General features: G+C 36.3%; 2 protein-coding genes across 2 annotated transcripts; one reads left to right on the top strand and one right to left on the bottom strand.

Annotated features, from left to right (window-relative positions):
• On the bottom strand, positions 1-3385 carry LOC115455199 (28S ribosomal protein S35, mitochondrial). The gene is made up of 2 exons (XM_037447287.1): positions 3072-3385; positions 1-850 (listed from the first exon to the last, which is right to left on the bottom strand). The coding sequence occupies exons 1-2, from the start codon at positions 3297-3299 to the stop codon at positions 50-52; spliced, it is 1029 nt and encodes a 342-aa protein (XP_037303184.1). The 5' UTR covers positions 3300-3385; the 3' UTR covers positions 1-49.
• A 411-nt stretch (positions 3386-3796) lies between these two features.
• LOC115453997 (zinc finger protein 43) lies at positions 3797-17183 on the top strand. The gene is made up of 8 exons (XM_037446888.1): positions 3797-4163; positions 6114-7454; positions 7900-7990; positions 8686-8888; positions 10222-10831; positions 11220-11370; positions 12262-12484; positions 13506-17183. Exons 1-8 carry the CDS (start codon positions 4071-4073, stop codon positions 13881-13883), a joined length of 3090 nt encoding a protein of 1029 aa, XP_037302785.1. The 5' UTR covers positions 3797-4070; the 3' UTR covers positions 13884-17183.

The raw sequence follows: 17183 nt of genomic DNA, 5'->3' as shown, positions 1-17183 counted from the left end.
TTTTCTACAATAAAACAAATATTATAACACTACATTTATTTTTACAAACTTAAATAACCTTCTGCGGTAAACCAAACAAGTTTCTTACAGCTACATCATAACTCCGCCAAGTCTCCTCACTCTCGCCTTGATTCATCAAATTCGATACAGCCGTCTTATACTCCTCCCCATTGGGTATCTCCTTAACATCATAGACAACATAATCATCCTTGCTCAACTCTTTCTGCTCATTTCGAACTCTATGGTACCAATCAATCAAACTCTTTTTCGAAGCATTTTTATCGTAATCATAATATTCCATGTCCTCTTCCATCTTTTCCTTCTCCCACTCCTCAAAATTCCAGGACTCGTGATAGCATGCAGTCAGAAGATAGTTCACATAATCAGTATTCTGCCCGCGCAATGGGCACCTATCTGCCGTTATAGTCACTATATCTGTCTGATCATCATATCTCTCTCCGACCAACCGTATAAACTTGTCTCTGGCATGCTTGTCTAACTCTAAAGAAGACAATTTTAGACGCAGAGTGACAACCCTAGCCAAAGGGTTTCTTATAGATGGACTGGCATGACAATAATCTGATGTTATGACCTCCATTGGGTAGTGCTTTTCAATACTCTCTTCGGAATTCAAAAGCTTTGGCCATTCCGTGCAAAATTGTTTCAGCGCTTCACACTGGCTTTTTATAACTGGTGGTGTTAAATGCAGGAAGTTTGGCACTTTCATGAGTTCTGCGTTCGCTTTCTTGCCTGGTGGTGATTGGCCTTTTGGGACATAGCCTTGTCTTAGTGGGAGGGGTACAGAAGACGGATGGAATGTCTTCGGACCTGGCCAGACGTTACCCCAGTTCTGAAACATATAAATATTTGTTATAAAAAAAAATCTACAAAGTCCTGTCACATGAATAACTACATGACAATGCCCGATTGCAAGAGGTGTTCGGCATCCACAAAACCAATTCACATATTGAATAAATAAAATGAGTTATTGTCATAAAAAAAAAATATTGTGGTTGTATAACGCCATGTTAACTATTGGTAAATCCTGCACATGTGAAAGTCTAAATACAGGATAATAATAGATAGCAATATTGTGCAGACTTAAAAAAATATCCACATATTATTGAAATCATCATTTCAGCCAGGCATCGTCCACTGCTGGACATAGGCCTCCCCCATTGAGCGCCACAGGGACTGCTTCTGGGCCGCCCTCATCCATCGGACTCCAGCGACCCTCACCAGATCGTCGGTCCATCTCATGAGGTGCCTTCCTATGCTGGTCTCCATTATTTAAATACAATGAGGTTTTATAAAAACAAAAATTATAGAGATCATACAGTACTACATAAAATATTGGTAAATACTGTTTGAGTGTAAAATACATATTTTTAGTGAAAAGTTATAACTAAATGTGGACATTTGTACATTGTTGCTGGTGGTAGAATATAATTTATATGAGACGGATAACAACCACCATACACAAGGTATTAAAACGCGCCATAGTAGTCCACATATGTGTGTTACGTTCTGGGATCAGCAGTGTATCCCGATACTAAGGGGCGATATAATCATGTGGAATGGCAAGGGTAATCATTGGGACGGTTCCGAGCAGCTATCTTAGTGCAACAAGATATCCTGGGGCCGTCCCGTATGCGCCGAAGAAGGTCACCACGGGTTTTGGTTGGTATGCCGGTGTATACAAGGGTTAGGGACTCGGTCCAACGCTCGCTCGGATGATGTTATACTCCCTAGTGTCGACATTGGGCCGTTAGACCGGTGAAACCAACATAACCATTCCACTGACCCTCCTAGTGGTGGTAGCGATAACACGTTTTTTTCCCCACGTAAAAAAAAAGAGGGTAATCATCTTTCACATTTTTCGTCAGTTAATTTTCTATTGGAACCCACTCCACATACTCTCAGGAGCAGACGGGTCACTGCTATGCTCATATAAAAAAACTATAGCAGTTTCATGTTATTTATTCCTGCCAAGATAGTTCTTAAGATATGTTGAGTTTAGTTTACAATACTTTAATAATAACCATATTTAATTTGTAGTTTTGATATAGGTGGTAAATATTTTTATTTATTTCATTAATAGGACAACCAATGGTATACAAAAATTTGTAAATTATAGTTTAAACACTAAATATTAGATCATCACAGTTAGTTATTTGTTTAGAAACAGCGTTTTGGGAGTACTTTACACAAACATCAGGGCCCTTATTCTGTATGATAGTGAAAACGCGTATCGTGGCCGTGTCATGTTATCTTCAAGAAATGTGCGTGGAATGGTATTCTGTAAGCCAAATTTCTATAGTCCTAAACATGATGCATTACATGCTTGTTACGCACTGTCAAAATAACGTGCGTTAAAGAGAATAAAGCACCAGTATGCAATAATAATTACTTCCTGGCATATAATATAATTTTACAGAAGAAAAATTTAACTTCAATAAATCAAGTTTTGTCCTAAGTCTCCTGAGAGGGTTGTACACTTGTATGGAAATTTAAAATTAATTTGTTACTTATTTTGTAGCATATAAAGAACTACTCCAAGTACAATAAAACAAAAAAAAATGTTTTTCTGTCTTCTCTTTATCATGTACTGTAGTCTATACATTAAACAAATTTTGAAAAGAGCAACACCAGAGTTTCTTGCCCGTTCTTCTCTGGTGAGAACTGCACGAACTGGTGGTAGAGTTAAAATTGACTGAATTTAAATAATGTATAAAATTTTACATGTTGAAATAAATCCTTTCATCTGAAAAAATATTGACTTAGTTGCTTTCTGATCTGCGACACGCTTACACAATAAGGGTATAGTATACTTTACTATGCAAAACAAGGATAAATGAATAAGTGCTTTCTTATATGCCACACACTGTCTAGAACCCATTGCTTTGTTTATTTTTGTAATGCTGCAGCCTGCATACGCTGTTTTAAGGCATTGCAGCCAGTGTGAATTCATAAAAATGAAGAAAGAGATACCAAAATCGAAGGATTATCCTAGTTTTTTTTTTATTTAATTGAAATAAATAACCAAAGAAAATTGAAATTTAAACATATACCTGGTCTGGTGCCATCCTATCGGCTCTATCTGGCTGTATGTCGGTTCTTCTTGCGACTTTTCTCTGTTGACGATCTTTCTTTTTCAAAATATCTAGAACCCGGAATTCCTCCTCTTCCTCGCCTTTTTTGAGCGCTGTATCCGCCGTAGTGGAATTTAAACGCCATATTTTTGTATTATATGTGGTCGAAATGCAGCCAGGACGACAGTGTTTGATAAATAAACTCATTTTTCGATATTTTCCCTAAAATAAATACAATCAAAAACTAGGGTCCATTTTTAGGTTATACCACAGATAATGTAGATGATAGATCAAAGAGAATGAAAAATATCATCTTTGATTTGTACCCTAAAAGTACATACGCTCTATCAAATAGGACGAAAACTAAAATTATCGTCACTTCCAAAACTAGGTATTCGTTTGATTGAAATAAAACAAAAACAGGTCTATATGTAGACATATAAGTTATACGGTCATTAATTTTGAAAAGAATCAAATGTAGATGTAGGTAAGCCAATATATACCTGCAGACCAAAAAGACTGGTTTTGTATTTTGATAAAAATATCAGTAAATTTCGTAAACAACAATCTTATACAGTTTATCATAATTTTATTAAAGGGGATAAAATAAACGAATTATCTCAAATGATGTACATATTTCTGAACGAAAAGAATACGCAATCGCAACTACCCAGCACCACTGCGACAAGCACGACGTTGGGAAGTTGAATTGCAACCTACAATGAATAATCCGGCCAATTTAAAACTTCCTCTACCGGACGTGTTTTATCCAGACTACTTATATAATGTATAACAAATTAGAAAGAGATAAAAGATAATTATAACGCGTCGAAATTGTCGTTTGCTTTGTGAGCATTACTTTCTCTTATTATTACCTACTTATTTTCATTCTAAAGAAACATTCAAGTTTTCGTGCTTTAAAGAACTTGTGACTGTTTTTCAGTTTTCTAGTTTAAAATTTGGGGTACAAATGGTGAAATGAGTGGAATCAGCAGCAAGAACAGTAGAAAAGACAAACTTGTTGTGCGTGACGGTGTAAATCTCGATGAAGCAATAAATGTAGAATTGCAGGTAGGCCACCATTTTGATAGACATTCACCAATATAAGGTTTTACGTGGTTATAACACGATTTATGCATTTGGTCATTCTAATTTAATGTTTGTAACGCTTTTCATTGCATTTTATCGCGCATGTTCATTTATATTCTTGTATGCGTAAATTTTCGATATGAAGGTAGGGACATTTGGAAAGTGGGTAGGCGGAAATGAATAAAATATTTTTTTCGACAACTGTTTAGAAATTGACAAGTTAGCGCGATTTTTAACAGAAATCTCTCGGGAATATTCCACTAAATGCTTATAATATAATACGGCCATGCATAAGCATAAACAAATTGGCTGCAGTTGGCAGAATAAATAAAATAAGGTCGAGATTTCGTAGCAAAACTTCTTTTCTCCCCTAAATTATTTTTTATCTATTTCTTCAGATAATTCCATTATTTTTCCAAGGAAAATAGAAGCCTTAGTCTGCAAAAAAAAATTAAAGTACCTATATAAAATATATGCACCCTTAACATTAAACTTGGATTCAGAATTTCGTTTTTTTTTTTCGCTTAAATGTTAACTTAGCGTAATTTTATTTAAGACATTATATAGAATATATTGCGAATGGCATATTTAGCAGCTTGATTATCAGGGTACAGAGAGTTAGGATAGACCCAGGCCAAGGATAGTGAACCAAAGGCATATTAAAAAATATTTCGACACCGTGAGTAATGCCAATAATGTAAATGTATCTATAAGCTTCATTTGGCTAAACATTAGGTACAGTAAAGCCACTCTGCCAAGCCACAATAAAAAAAATAAACATAGTTGAGTCATAAAAGTTATTAAAAAGGGGCACTCGGATAAAACTGGTCCTGTATGGCATCTTACAGGTTATTTTTATTATAAACAATTGCATGTTAACCATTAAAGGTACACTAAATTTGAACTAGGCGAATTCTAGTTTGAGGGCCTGTCTAATTTATCAAATAATTTCCATCTATTTAATAAATCATAGCCACGATGGCCTAGTTGGTTGTGGAATGGACTGCCGAGATGAATGTCCCCAGGTTCAAATCCCAAGGGCACACAACTCTGACTTTTCTACAAAAATATGTGCATATTATCGCTTGCTTTAACGGTGAAGGAAAACATTATGAGGAAACCTGCATACCCGAGAAATTCTCTATAGGAATTTTTCGAGGGTGTATGAAGTCTACCAATCCGCACTAGGCCAGTGTGGTGGACTAAGGCCTAATCCTTCTCAGAAGTAGAGGAGGCCCGAGTCCAGCAATGGGACAGTATATAATACAGTGCTGATAATAAATGATTTTTGATAACAATTTATGATACATAAATATATTATTTTATTATTTATTTAATATGACAGATGCAAACTGTACAAAATTGTCACAAAAGAAATCTACAGCTAAGATATGTGTTAAATATTAATTCTACACTAATAAATACAATATAAAGAAACATTTTAGCATGTTTGTGCTCCAAATTCCTTAATTTGCTGATCACATTGTAAGTCCTTTGTTAGATCAGAATTTATTAAAAAAGTAATAAATTATTTTGTCAACTGTTTGACGATGAAGTCTCTATATTTGACTAGACAATATAATACGGGGCTGACATATATTATTATATTTTTTAATCGTTTTGAATGATGAGACGATTTTTCTGTTTGCCTGATGGTAAGCATTATGACCACCTATAAATTAGTAACACCATCCGACACCATAAATTACCAAGATTTGTTTGATATTCCACCCACTGCCATCCTGAGACATGAGATGTTAATATTATGTTCAGTAGTTACACTGGCTACAATGTTCTTCAAACCGTAACACAACAGTGTACACTTTTGTTAGGCGACAGAATTAAACATGGCGGTGGTTCCAACCCAGGCGGACTCTCATATATCAGAGACCTATCCTCAATAAATAAACATATTACTCTATCTTGTTGCAGAATATAGCACAGACCTCCTCAAAGTTGGACAAAATGGACGAAAACGACGAAGATGATCAATTAGTTATCAACATAGCAAATATTAAGAAGGAAATTAACGAAAGTTCATATGTAGAGAATCCAAACATGAAATTCACCGTCAGAGTGGAGGTCGAAGAGTATAACGAAGATGTCAAGCATAAAATAAAAATAGAAATGCATGATATATCACCGGTGGAACCACAAACTTTAAACCAGAGAGTTATATTGAAAGACGGGAACGTTCATAACTCAAAAAAACCTAAACAGCCTTTCAAATCTGTTGTTGTTGATTTAAATGAATTGTACGATGAAGTAGACAGGATTGTGAGAACGTCCAACAACATAGCTGATGAGATATTAGCTAGAGAATTGAAAAATAATTGGGGGTCTGTTTTGCGTTTGCCGATAGAAAATGACCCTATAAACATCAGACTGCAGGAGGTCATTCATAAATGGAAAATATGGACGAGTGCCTCTAAATACCGTGACGTTCCTCTATTTTATAAATGCTATATTTGTCAGACGGCGTGGTGGCGTTTAGATCCATTCAGAACCCATTTAAAAATCCACCACATTGATTCCTTCCGCATAGATTTAGAAGAACATTCTCACGAATCTAACATTATAGCTTACGGTACAATAAATATACCTCCAGTTAAGTATTTGAAGGTTGAAGGCGACTGCTGGAAATGTAACAAGCCCTTCGAACACCACATATCAGCTAAAAAACAAAATGCTTCATACAGTTGCAAGTGCTGCGATGATAGATTTTATTCTTGTATGAGTTTGAAGGCTCACGAAGGCGTTTGCTGGCAATATCTGAAGCATATTGAGGTGGAAAGAGATCAAGAGATGGCCATGTGCCGGCTATGTCAATGTATGTTCGCAACGGAACCAGAATTGGAAACCCATATGATTAGTAATCACTCGGTGAGATCTGATCTACCAATACAATCACAGTATAAGACATGCTCCTCATGTAACTATAGATATTTCATACATGCTTTACACTGTTGTAATAAGAAGCAAATGAGTTACAATTGTGATAAATGTTATAAAGGATTTTCTACTAAATTAACTCTAGCCATTCACACACTCCTCACAGAGAAGGATGTTCACTGTAAGATATGTACAGAAACATTGGACAACCAATGTATGGAAATAGTTCATTATCAAAATCATTCTAATATGTTTAAAGTTGCATATAAGTGCTGCATGTGTTCAAATATGGAGGTGTTTTTGGATGCGAGTTCGTTCAGAAAACACAGATTGGTCGAGCACAGACAGAAGAATGATAAACGGAGGTATAATTTTGAAAAGGTGAGAATCTTACTTATATTTATTTATCTTTTCATATTATAAAACAAAGTCTTCTCTGTATGTATGTTATCGATTTTCTCAAAATTTACTGAACGGATTTTTATGAAATTTGGTATGGAGATAGTTTAAGACCCTGGGAAGGTTATAGGTTCTATTCCGGGAAAATATATAGCGGAACTTTTATCCTGGTCACGCAAGCGAAACCGCGAGCAAAAGTAGTTGTGTCATATCAGTTGTAACCTTTTACTGACTAATATTAGGTCTTTATTTATAATATAGATGTGAAAGTGTTTATCTCTTCACAGCTTCTACACCCTTTTCCAACCCCACTTCTCCCCCTACCCCGAAAGCCTCCGAGCTCATAAGGGCTCGTATCGGCCATTTTGAAACGATTGACTCTGATGTATCTTAATGCCTGATAATAAATAACAATGTTCATTGGCAGGTTTTGTTACCGATCACGTATTTTCCCGAAGAAGAAAATGTGGCGGAGAAGCGAGAAGCTGTAAGAACGGTGGTTGGACAGAAGGATTATGGTAAGTGACTAAAATAAATAAGGTCCAGTGGATTGCTTATTGGCACCATACACACACAATAGCACATACATAATAATGTACCTGGGCTTGCTTTCAAATCAGAGGGAGGGAGAAACTAAAGTTTCCGGGGGAGAGGGTAGGTAGGGGGGTATAGGTATTCAATTGGATGCAGCGAAGCCTTATTTTCAGATTCTGAGTGGCAATTGCCTTTTAACCCCATTGCTGAAGATGGATAATGCATTTTCATTGTATCCCAAGTTGGGTTTACATTGGCAATAAAACTTGTAGAAACTAATATGGATGTGATCAGGTTTTAGTATGGAGAGAGGGAGAAGGTCTGTTGTTCGTTTAAAAAATAATAAAAATGTGTATTAAATGACATTCATGTTTATTTGAAAAAAAAATAGAAGATTGTCAGAATTAAAAGATCTCAAACTAATCTATTGTTAGTTAAATAAACCTTATTTTATTTGGAGGATAACTTCCGTAGCTTCTCCCCTCTACTTTTAGAGGACCATGTAAACCAACTTCCGCACTTGATGCTTACCTTGTAAACGAACTTGAGATGACTTCTGCTGCAGGACTTGCGACAGTACATACAACTATTAAAAACTTGCTGCTAGTAAACGTATCTGGAATCTGCGCAATATATTGCTGCAAGAATTTGCTAGTTTAATCTTAACTCAACTCCACAGCGGACTACCCAGTGTTTGAGGCGAGGGATGTCAGAAAGACTTATCAAGCTAAGCCCAAGGTGTACCCCGAGGAGGAACTCAAGGAAGCCTTGACGGTGATCAAGCAGGAGATGGCTGATGATGAGGAACACAGCCAGGATAGCTGTGGAGTGATGGTACAGAGGGTGAAGAGCGAAGATACTAGTTACGATCAGATGAGTGAAGTAAGACCACTAAATTCCTGCTATATATGTATTTGACCGGGATAGAAAGTAGCCTACAACCTTCCCAGGGTCTTAAACTATCTCCATATCAAATTTTATAAAAATCCGTTCAGTAGATTTTGAGTAAATCGATAACATACAGACAGAAAAGGAGACTTTGTTTTAAAATGTGTACATCCTTATACATTTTCGTAGGTTAAGAGTACCCTTGACCAGCCCTTTCTGGAGATTTTATGAATGGACATACTCTTTGGGGGTCCCCTTTCAACTGGTGCATCCAAATTTGCTTGATAAATAACTGTGGTGACTGCCTTGCAGTGGCGAAGCGTCCATACAAGCCGATTCCTACCGGGTTACCTTTTGTAAATTAACCTAAAATAATAAATGAAAAACAACTATATAATAATAGTATATTCAAACAAGTCATCCTATACTTATTTCATTAAATCAATACTTCAACGATTACGGTACATAGTTCATATTATTATCAGTTCGTTAAATCGTAACTCGCGCGCAGTGCTCGCCGCGCTTTATAGTGTTCGAAGTGAACCCGGCCGCGCATAGCTTCCTTCGCGATATTGTTGTCTCTTTCACACGCAGCGCGGTGTCTTTGTCTAATCTTTTGGAAGTGACGTAAAAATACATGTTTGCGTGCGTGTCTGTTTACTTCAGGGTAACCCGAGAATTTGCGGCTTCATGTTGAGCTATTGGCGCGATTTTTTTTAATAATTTAGAATGTATAATATTAGTGTTTGTGTATAGTGTGGGTTATTAATTTTTGTTGGGCTCTTTTAAATAAATACCTATGTTCAAAATATGTGATTATTTGTTAAATTTAGAGTTTAGAAATAATGCTTATGTTAGAAGGAATTATGTATTAAATAAATCAATAAAATATTATGTATTATAATATTTTATTGATTTTAATTTATTGTGAACAGCGTATTACATGTTAACTGTAGAAAAAAATATTTCCTCGGCTTACCTTATGAAATTTTTCACCCTTCGCCACTGCTGCTTTGTTGATGTAGTTGTATTTTGTACAACTGTAGTGCTGAGGTCTGCGATTTGATATCTGAGTCGGACAAAGTGATATTGGGCTGTTCTATTAATATCAGCTCGTGCGGAATTTGAGTCTGATATGGTGATAGGCTCGCCCCCTGTCACATCATGGGACGTAACACATACAAAAAGAAGTCTATTTCCACCCCTGGCTACCCATTAGGGTATTAAGCAAACATGTTAAATAGTGGAGTCTAGTTTAACCTCTGGCTACCCTTTAGGTTATTAAGGCGTGATGTGTGTAAACTTATATTTATTACCCAAATTCCAGGACCTGATGCCTCCGTTATCAATAAACACAAAAATAAAAACGGAACCAATGGATGAGGAATATGAAGCCATCTTCGTCACCATCAATGACGCAGAACAATTCATTAAAGAAGAGCCCGAAGAGATTACTATTGAACCGGACACAATGTACAGAAACGGCGACGATATCACCATAGAACCAGAGACAATGTACAAAGAGACACCAGAACAAAAAACTGAATTGAATTCGAAATATCCATGCACGAGGTGCAACAAAAACTTTCATTCGCCAAAAAAATATCTTCTACACTTTGTTGTACACGGAGTGCCTTACATGTCTTGTCCTGTTTGTCTAAAATCGTTTGATATTATGACAAACTTAATACCACACGTGGCTCAACATGTTAAGCAGACTTACGTGAAGTTGAAAGTTATTGAGAATGCAGCAGAATCGAGAAATAGAAAGAAGAATAGCAAGGGGAAATACCAGTGTCAGGTTTGCAGGAGTATGGTAGAGGGGGACAATATATATGGGCATTGGGACACCCATTTCATAACCGGCTGGAAGAAACGGGATGATGAAGGTGTTCTGAATACCGCTCTGAGATCTGAAGGCTTAAAATTGGTTATAAGTAAGTAGTTATTTATTTGCTTTGAATGATGAAGCGAGCTTGCCCTTCGCCTGGTGGTAAGCGATACGACCATAAACTGTAGAAACATCATCAAACTTGAATTATATAGTATTGTTTGGTATTCCACTGCGCTCGCCGTCCTGAGACATGAGATGTTAAGTGTTATAATATCTAATAGTTACACTGGTTACAATACATCAAGGTTTTGGATGGTGTTTCTACTATTCATGATTACGTATCGCGTACCATGAGGCGAACGGCAAGCTCGTCTCGTCATTCAAAAGCAATAAAAAAGTCTAACGTGGTTTTATAAATGATAAATGCTAGCGGAAGTCAATTTCAAGTCATTGCTAATCCATACTTCTATAAATGGCGTCTTGTTTTTCAGAAAATTTATTGCAAAGCGGAAAGGAAATGAAGAAGAAAGATTGCGTGATATGTTTGCGACATTTTGAACGTAAAAACGATTGCAAAAGGCATCTGATCGAGCATCTATTGACGGACGCGTATTGCAACAGACCCGTATATGGAGGACTGAGGTGAGTGTACACAGGGTCATTTTGACATTGCGTTACTAAATTGAACCACATACTCGTCTTCACCTTTGCTGACATTTTGCCAAGTATAGCAAATATTTCCACAGAAAAATCCGGTTTTGCTTTTCTGATTTTTCAGTCATTATAATAATAATATCAGCCTTGTATTATATACTTGCCCACTGCTGAGCACGGGCCTCCTCTACTACTGAGAGGGATTAGGCCTTAGTCCACCACGCTGTAGTGCGGATTGGTAGACTTCACACATCATCGAAATTCCTATAGAGAACTTCTCAGATGTGCAGGTTTCCTCACGATGTTTTTCCTTCACCGTTAAAGCGAACGATAATTCACAAAGAATATACACATGATTTTAGAAAAGTCAGAGGTGTGTGCCCTTGGGATTTGAACCTGCGGACATTCGTCTCGGCAGTCCGTTCCACATCCAACTAGGCTATCGCCGCTTCAGTTTCGAGTTGAAACTGATGGAATATAAATAATGTATAACATTTTACAGGTTCAAATTAATTATTTGATTTGATTTCAATAATGCTCAATGTGACTGCCTCTGTGGCGTAGTTGTACATGCGCGGTACGGCAGCGCTCTGAGGTACTGTGTTCGATTCTCGGGTCATGCAAAGTGATATTTCGGTTTTTCTGCTCAGTATCAGCCTGGAGTCTAGAATTTGTGTCTCCTATCAAATTGTAGGACAGCACACACGGGGCAAAAATTGGGTACCCTGGTAACGCCTCTGCATAATAAATGCGTGATGGCGTGGGTACTCTTCTCTTCCAAATTAGCTCCAAAAATAACTTTGGTGCCACATTGACGTGTATTGCTTACTATACTGTAAACAAAGCTTTGACATAAATAACCATCTAATTAATTTCCAGATGTCAAATATGCTTCGAATCGTTCCAACGGCCTGACAGATACAAACTGCACATGAGGGACCACGGGTCTCTCCCTGTCTACAGATGTGACATATGTGACCGCGCGTTCAGCGACTCGAGCAACTTCACAAAACACAAGAAAGTACATAATCTTCAAGTGGTCGTCTGTGATGTGTGCAGCAAGAAGTTTCAGTCGAAATTGTCTTTGACCAAGCATTTGGAGGTGTGTATGTTTTGAAAAAAGCCTAGTGTGTGGAATGAACTGTTGAAGAATGTCCGCAGGTTCAAAACCAAAACTGATTTTTCTAAATTATGTGTGTATTTGTTAAAAATTCATGATTGATTGATTTAACTGTGAAGGAAAATGTTGTGAAGAAACCTGCATCTGTAAAGTTCTCTATAGGAATTTTTGAGGGTGTGTGAAGTCTGTCCGCACTACAGCGTGGTGGACTAAGGCCTAATCTCTCAGTAGTAGAGGAGGCCCGCAGTGGGACAGTATATAATACAGGGCTGATATTATTGTATATGTTTTACAGAGATAGCCTAGTTTAGGGATTGCGAACCACCGACTTGCGTGCCAGTGGATTTGGGTAGTTGACAACTTTGTTAAAATACGTTTATCAAAAATGATTTTTATCCAAAACCTATCGGAAAATGATTTTTTAAAATCCACTCAATAATAGATAAAGCCGAATTCACATTTGACTGACGTGACGTGTCGCATCAGTAAGGTCGGTTTCATACATTTAATGTGGTTGCGTGCGTTCTCTGATGCGCTGTGTTGTGCCAGCCTGCGTTAGAGCCACAAGTATGGAGGACGAGCTAATCAATACGTACAATACAAAACAATTTATGATTCTAAATGTAAACAATATAAGAATTAAGATATTAGAGCAGCTATTTGGCAGGATATAGGAGAAAAGATTATTTATTTTAATTATTGCAAATCTTCATGATTTGCGAATGTGTAATCTCTCCGCCAGCCAAGACGGAACTGATTAAAAAATACGTCATAAAGCGTCATAATGCGTGTATAGATGTGAACAGTAGCCATCACGGCAGAGAGCTTCACGACACAACACGTTAGAAATAGTGGCTTAATTTATAAAGTTTTGAATTGGGTTCAATTAGCAATAAACAATTACAGAAGTTTTGTTGTTATTTATTTAATATACATTTCTAGATTTTACATTTATGAGATTCGCCCTCAAAATTGCATATTCAATTACAAATATATTTTTCAGATGCACAAAACAACAGAGCCGATAACCTGTCCAGTGTGTTTCCGAGTGTCGCACACCGAATCAGCATACAGAAAACACGTCAAACGCTTCCATGATCGCGTCGTCATCAAATTCAAATGTCATTACTGCGGCAAGAAATTCGACAGCATCAGAGAGAAATGGGACCACCTCTGGCTGGCGCATAAGGAGAGGAAGCACAAGGCCGACTGTCCCATTTGTAAGAAGCAGTTCAGGAAAGACCAAGACGTGAGGACGCATATGATGCTGGCTCACGCGATTGTTAAGAAGGGTAAGAAAAAACCAGTGAAGAAGGATGATATCGAACAATTTTTGAAGGACAATCCACCGTTGGAGGAAACACTTATTGTGTACGAATGAGAGGGGATCTTTTTAATTCGGAACACATGATCAGCCTTTTAGAAGGTAGAAGGCGCGACTAGTAAATTGATGTTTGATTGGTCGACAGGCCATGGTCACTCGGCCAATCAGAGCAATGCGTCGGTCACGAGTTACTCTTTTGACTTATCACATCACAGCATCGGTAACGTGCAAGTCTCTCGACCAATGACAGCAATGCGTTTGTCACGTGGTCGTCTCTCGGCCAATCACGGCAATGCGTTGGTCACGTGCGTGTCTCTAGACCAATCAGAACACTGCGTCAGTCACGTGTTACTTTCTCGGCCAATCACAATGAAACGAGACGGATTTGTGAGATTTTTGGCCTACTTTAAGCATATGACGGTATATCCGGTAGTTACAAACGATTATTTATAACAATACTTATTTTAACATCATCTATAATGAATTTTTCAGTGCGCGAGAATTTTATTTATTGTTATTGTTTTAAAATGCTGCGGAGATGACCTGACTTAGGTTGGTGCAGTCAATCAAATGATCGACGAGCTGCCTCACGCGCAAGCCGTACTTTCGACGAGTGAGAGACAGATCATTTAAAATATCTCCGTTGATATTGGCTAGAGTAGCCGAAATTCGGCTACCAAGGAATCAATCATAAAGAGAGGTGCCTTCTTTCTTTAATTCAGAAGCAAGTTTGTGATATACAATATAAAAAGTTTTATATTGAATTACTTATATTTCGCTGGCTCACTTACATTATATTTATGTTATAAAAATTGTCATTTTAATCTAAATTGCCACTACTATCTCTACAAGAATCCGGCGCAGCGACATCAAAATTTCAGTCAGAAATACTCTCACGCGCATGCTATATTCACAATAAACAAATAACTAAAAAATTTTAAAAAGTAAAACTGGATTTTTTTGTGGAAATATTCGTTATTAATGTATGATTTTTGGCATAATCTTAACAAAGGTAACGATTATGTGGTTTCATTTAGTAACGCAATGTCAAAATGACCCTGTATAATCTTGTAGTGAGCCAGCGATGTGTCAAATGCCTTTGTAAAACGTTAAGTCGTGACTTTGATATAACTCTGATATAGGCCACATATAGAAATTATATCGACGGTTCAAAAGGCTAATTGACTTAGCAACATTTTTTTTAGAAAAATTTTAACTACGTTTAAAAAACATAGAAAAAAAAATTTTAATATGTATGAAACTAGGTGTCGCTTTAATCAATTAGCATTTCAATTGTCGATATAATATATTAGAGTTAAATAAAATAAACATTGTCCATACAAATTAGCTTAAGTATTTTATGTTCCAGGCTGTATGATAAATTGCCTTTGCCTAAGTAATAATCGATTTTGACAAAATAGAATCCCATATTTCCTATAAAATAGACTGAATTTAATAATTTTTCAAAAGTAGGATATGAAATGCATAATTAGAATACTAGATATTTCTGATATAAATTCACCCTCTTATTCTTAGACGTTATTTATCTAAGGACGGAGCATTGCTGTGATAACAAGTCTGTTTCTCAGTGCTGACGGCATGGCAGCCTTCGCAGTGCGTAGACATAGGACCGTTGTGATTGGCTAATATTGAGATACAACTTGAACCTAGTTGGCTGTCAGATAAACAAAGCTGAGAAACATACTTGTTATCACAGCAATGCTCTGTCCTTAGATAAATAACGTCTATGAATAAGGGGCTTAACTTTAATTATAAATTTTAATGCCTGAGTAGTTGGGGCAATTTTCTCGCCTCGCACGTGCGATTTTATCTAGTGATGTGCCAACTGGGGATAAACACAGCTCGAATTGAAATTCACGTAACTCGAGTTAACTGGGTAAAATGAAACTGAGTAATGATTTGTTTTGGGTTATTTTTACAAATATAATGACTCACCAATAATAAAGGAATTTATTTATTCATCATGTATTTATGTTTTATGTATTTAAGATTATCTTCGTAAAATAAATAAAGTAAGTATTTAAACTCGAGTTCAGGAGAATTCAACTCGACCTAAACCCAACCCAAGTTAACTCGAGTTGACACATCTCTAATTTTATCCTAAAAATAAAGAGAGAGACGCCTCAAGAAACTCCCTCCTTATTGAGACCTAAGTCACAAATATTAATAAAATTGTTTTTTCTGATGTTATCGCGGTTTTTTATATTACTAGCTGTGTCCGCGGCTTTGCTCGCGTGGAAATCAGCGTATCAAAGTGTTCCCGCGTAAATCCCGAACCACGAGATTTTTTCAACCACGCGACATGTTTAACAGTAATTATTTATTTAAGGACCTCTAACGAAGGATACACGGCATGTAATAAAACCAAGTCGAAGCATTTTTACAATTAGCAATTAGTAATCGTTATATTTCAATCAATTTACATAAAACCTTAATGTACTATTAATCTAAACCTTCCTCAATAATTGCACTATCTTTTATTTCACAAGTATGCGTGTGTTTTGCGTTACAATAAAATCAGTTTAAATTTTAAATTAATTTTATTACAAATGAAATTGTTATTGTTAAGTGCCTCTATCGCTTTTAATGTAACTTTAATAGAAAGTGTCCACTATATAATTTGGTGTTCCAAAGAGTTTTAAGATTATATATAGCGGACATTGGGAAGATTGTCATACAAACATTTTGCGCTTATGTGATGGTCACTCAATCTACAGTAATAGCAAAACATCAATGTAAAATACTTCATATTATTTCCATATGATTTGCACGTTTTTAATTCGATTAGCATATTTTCTGTCAATATATTATTTTTGTATTAATATCTAAGGACGCTGACATTTTGTCACACGGACATTTCAAACAAGACTTAGTACCAATCGGTAATAACTTTTGGAGCAAAAATTTGGTCCTGATGTCCGTCTATAACTAACTATATAGTTATGTCTTTGGTGTTACCAACGCACACTAATAAACACATTCTATAAACGTGCGCATGAGCATATGTTTGGCAGAAACGATAGATCGTACAAGCCAGGTCTTTAATTATGTTCTATATTTATTATTATATCGTCTAAGGATTTTATGCTTTTGAAATTAAATTGAAATTAAAGCATCAGTTATTGTGTCGTTAAAATGGCTTGAAAGGGGTGAAAAAGGAAATTACCAAAATTTTTATGTAATGGCTTTATGTAATAATTTTGTTTTTTCTTTTCACCCACACTGTTTTGGTGTTCAAGTTATAATGTTTATTGTAAATATTATCGTATTATTTTAATATGTTGTGATAATTGTAATCATAATGAATTTGTTATTAAAGAAATGTGATTTAATAAA

Source organism: Manduca sexta, chromosome 1 (genome assembly GCF_014839805.1).
Source record: "Manduca sexta isolate Smith_Timp_Sample1 chromosome 1, JHU_Msex_v1.0, whole genome shotgun sequence".
Taxonomy (NCBI): domain Eukaryota; kingdom Metazoa; phylum Arthropoda; class Insecta; order Lepidoptera; family Sphingidae; genus Manduca; species Manduca sexta.
Note: the sequence above shows the minus strand (reverse complement) of the source record. Positions and strands in the feature narration are given on the sequence as shown.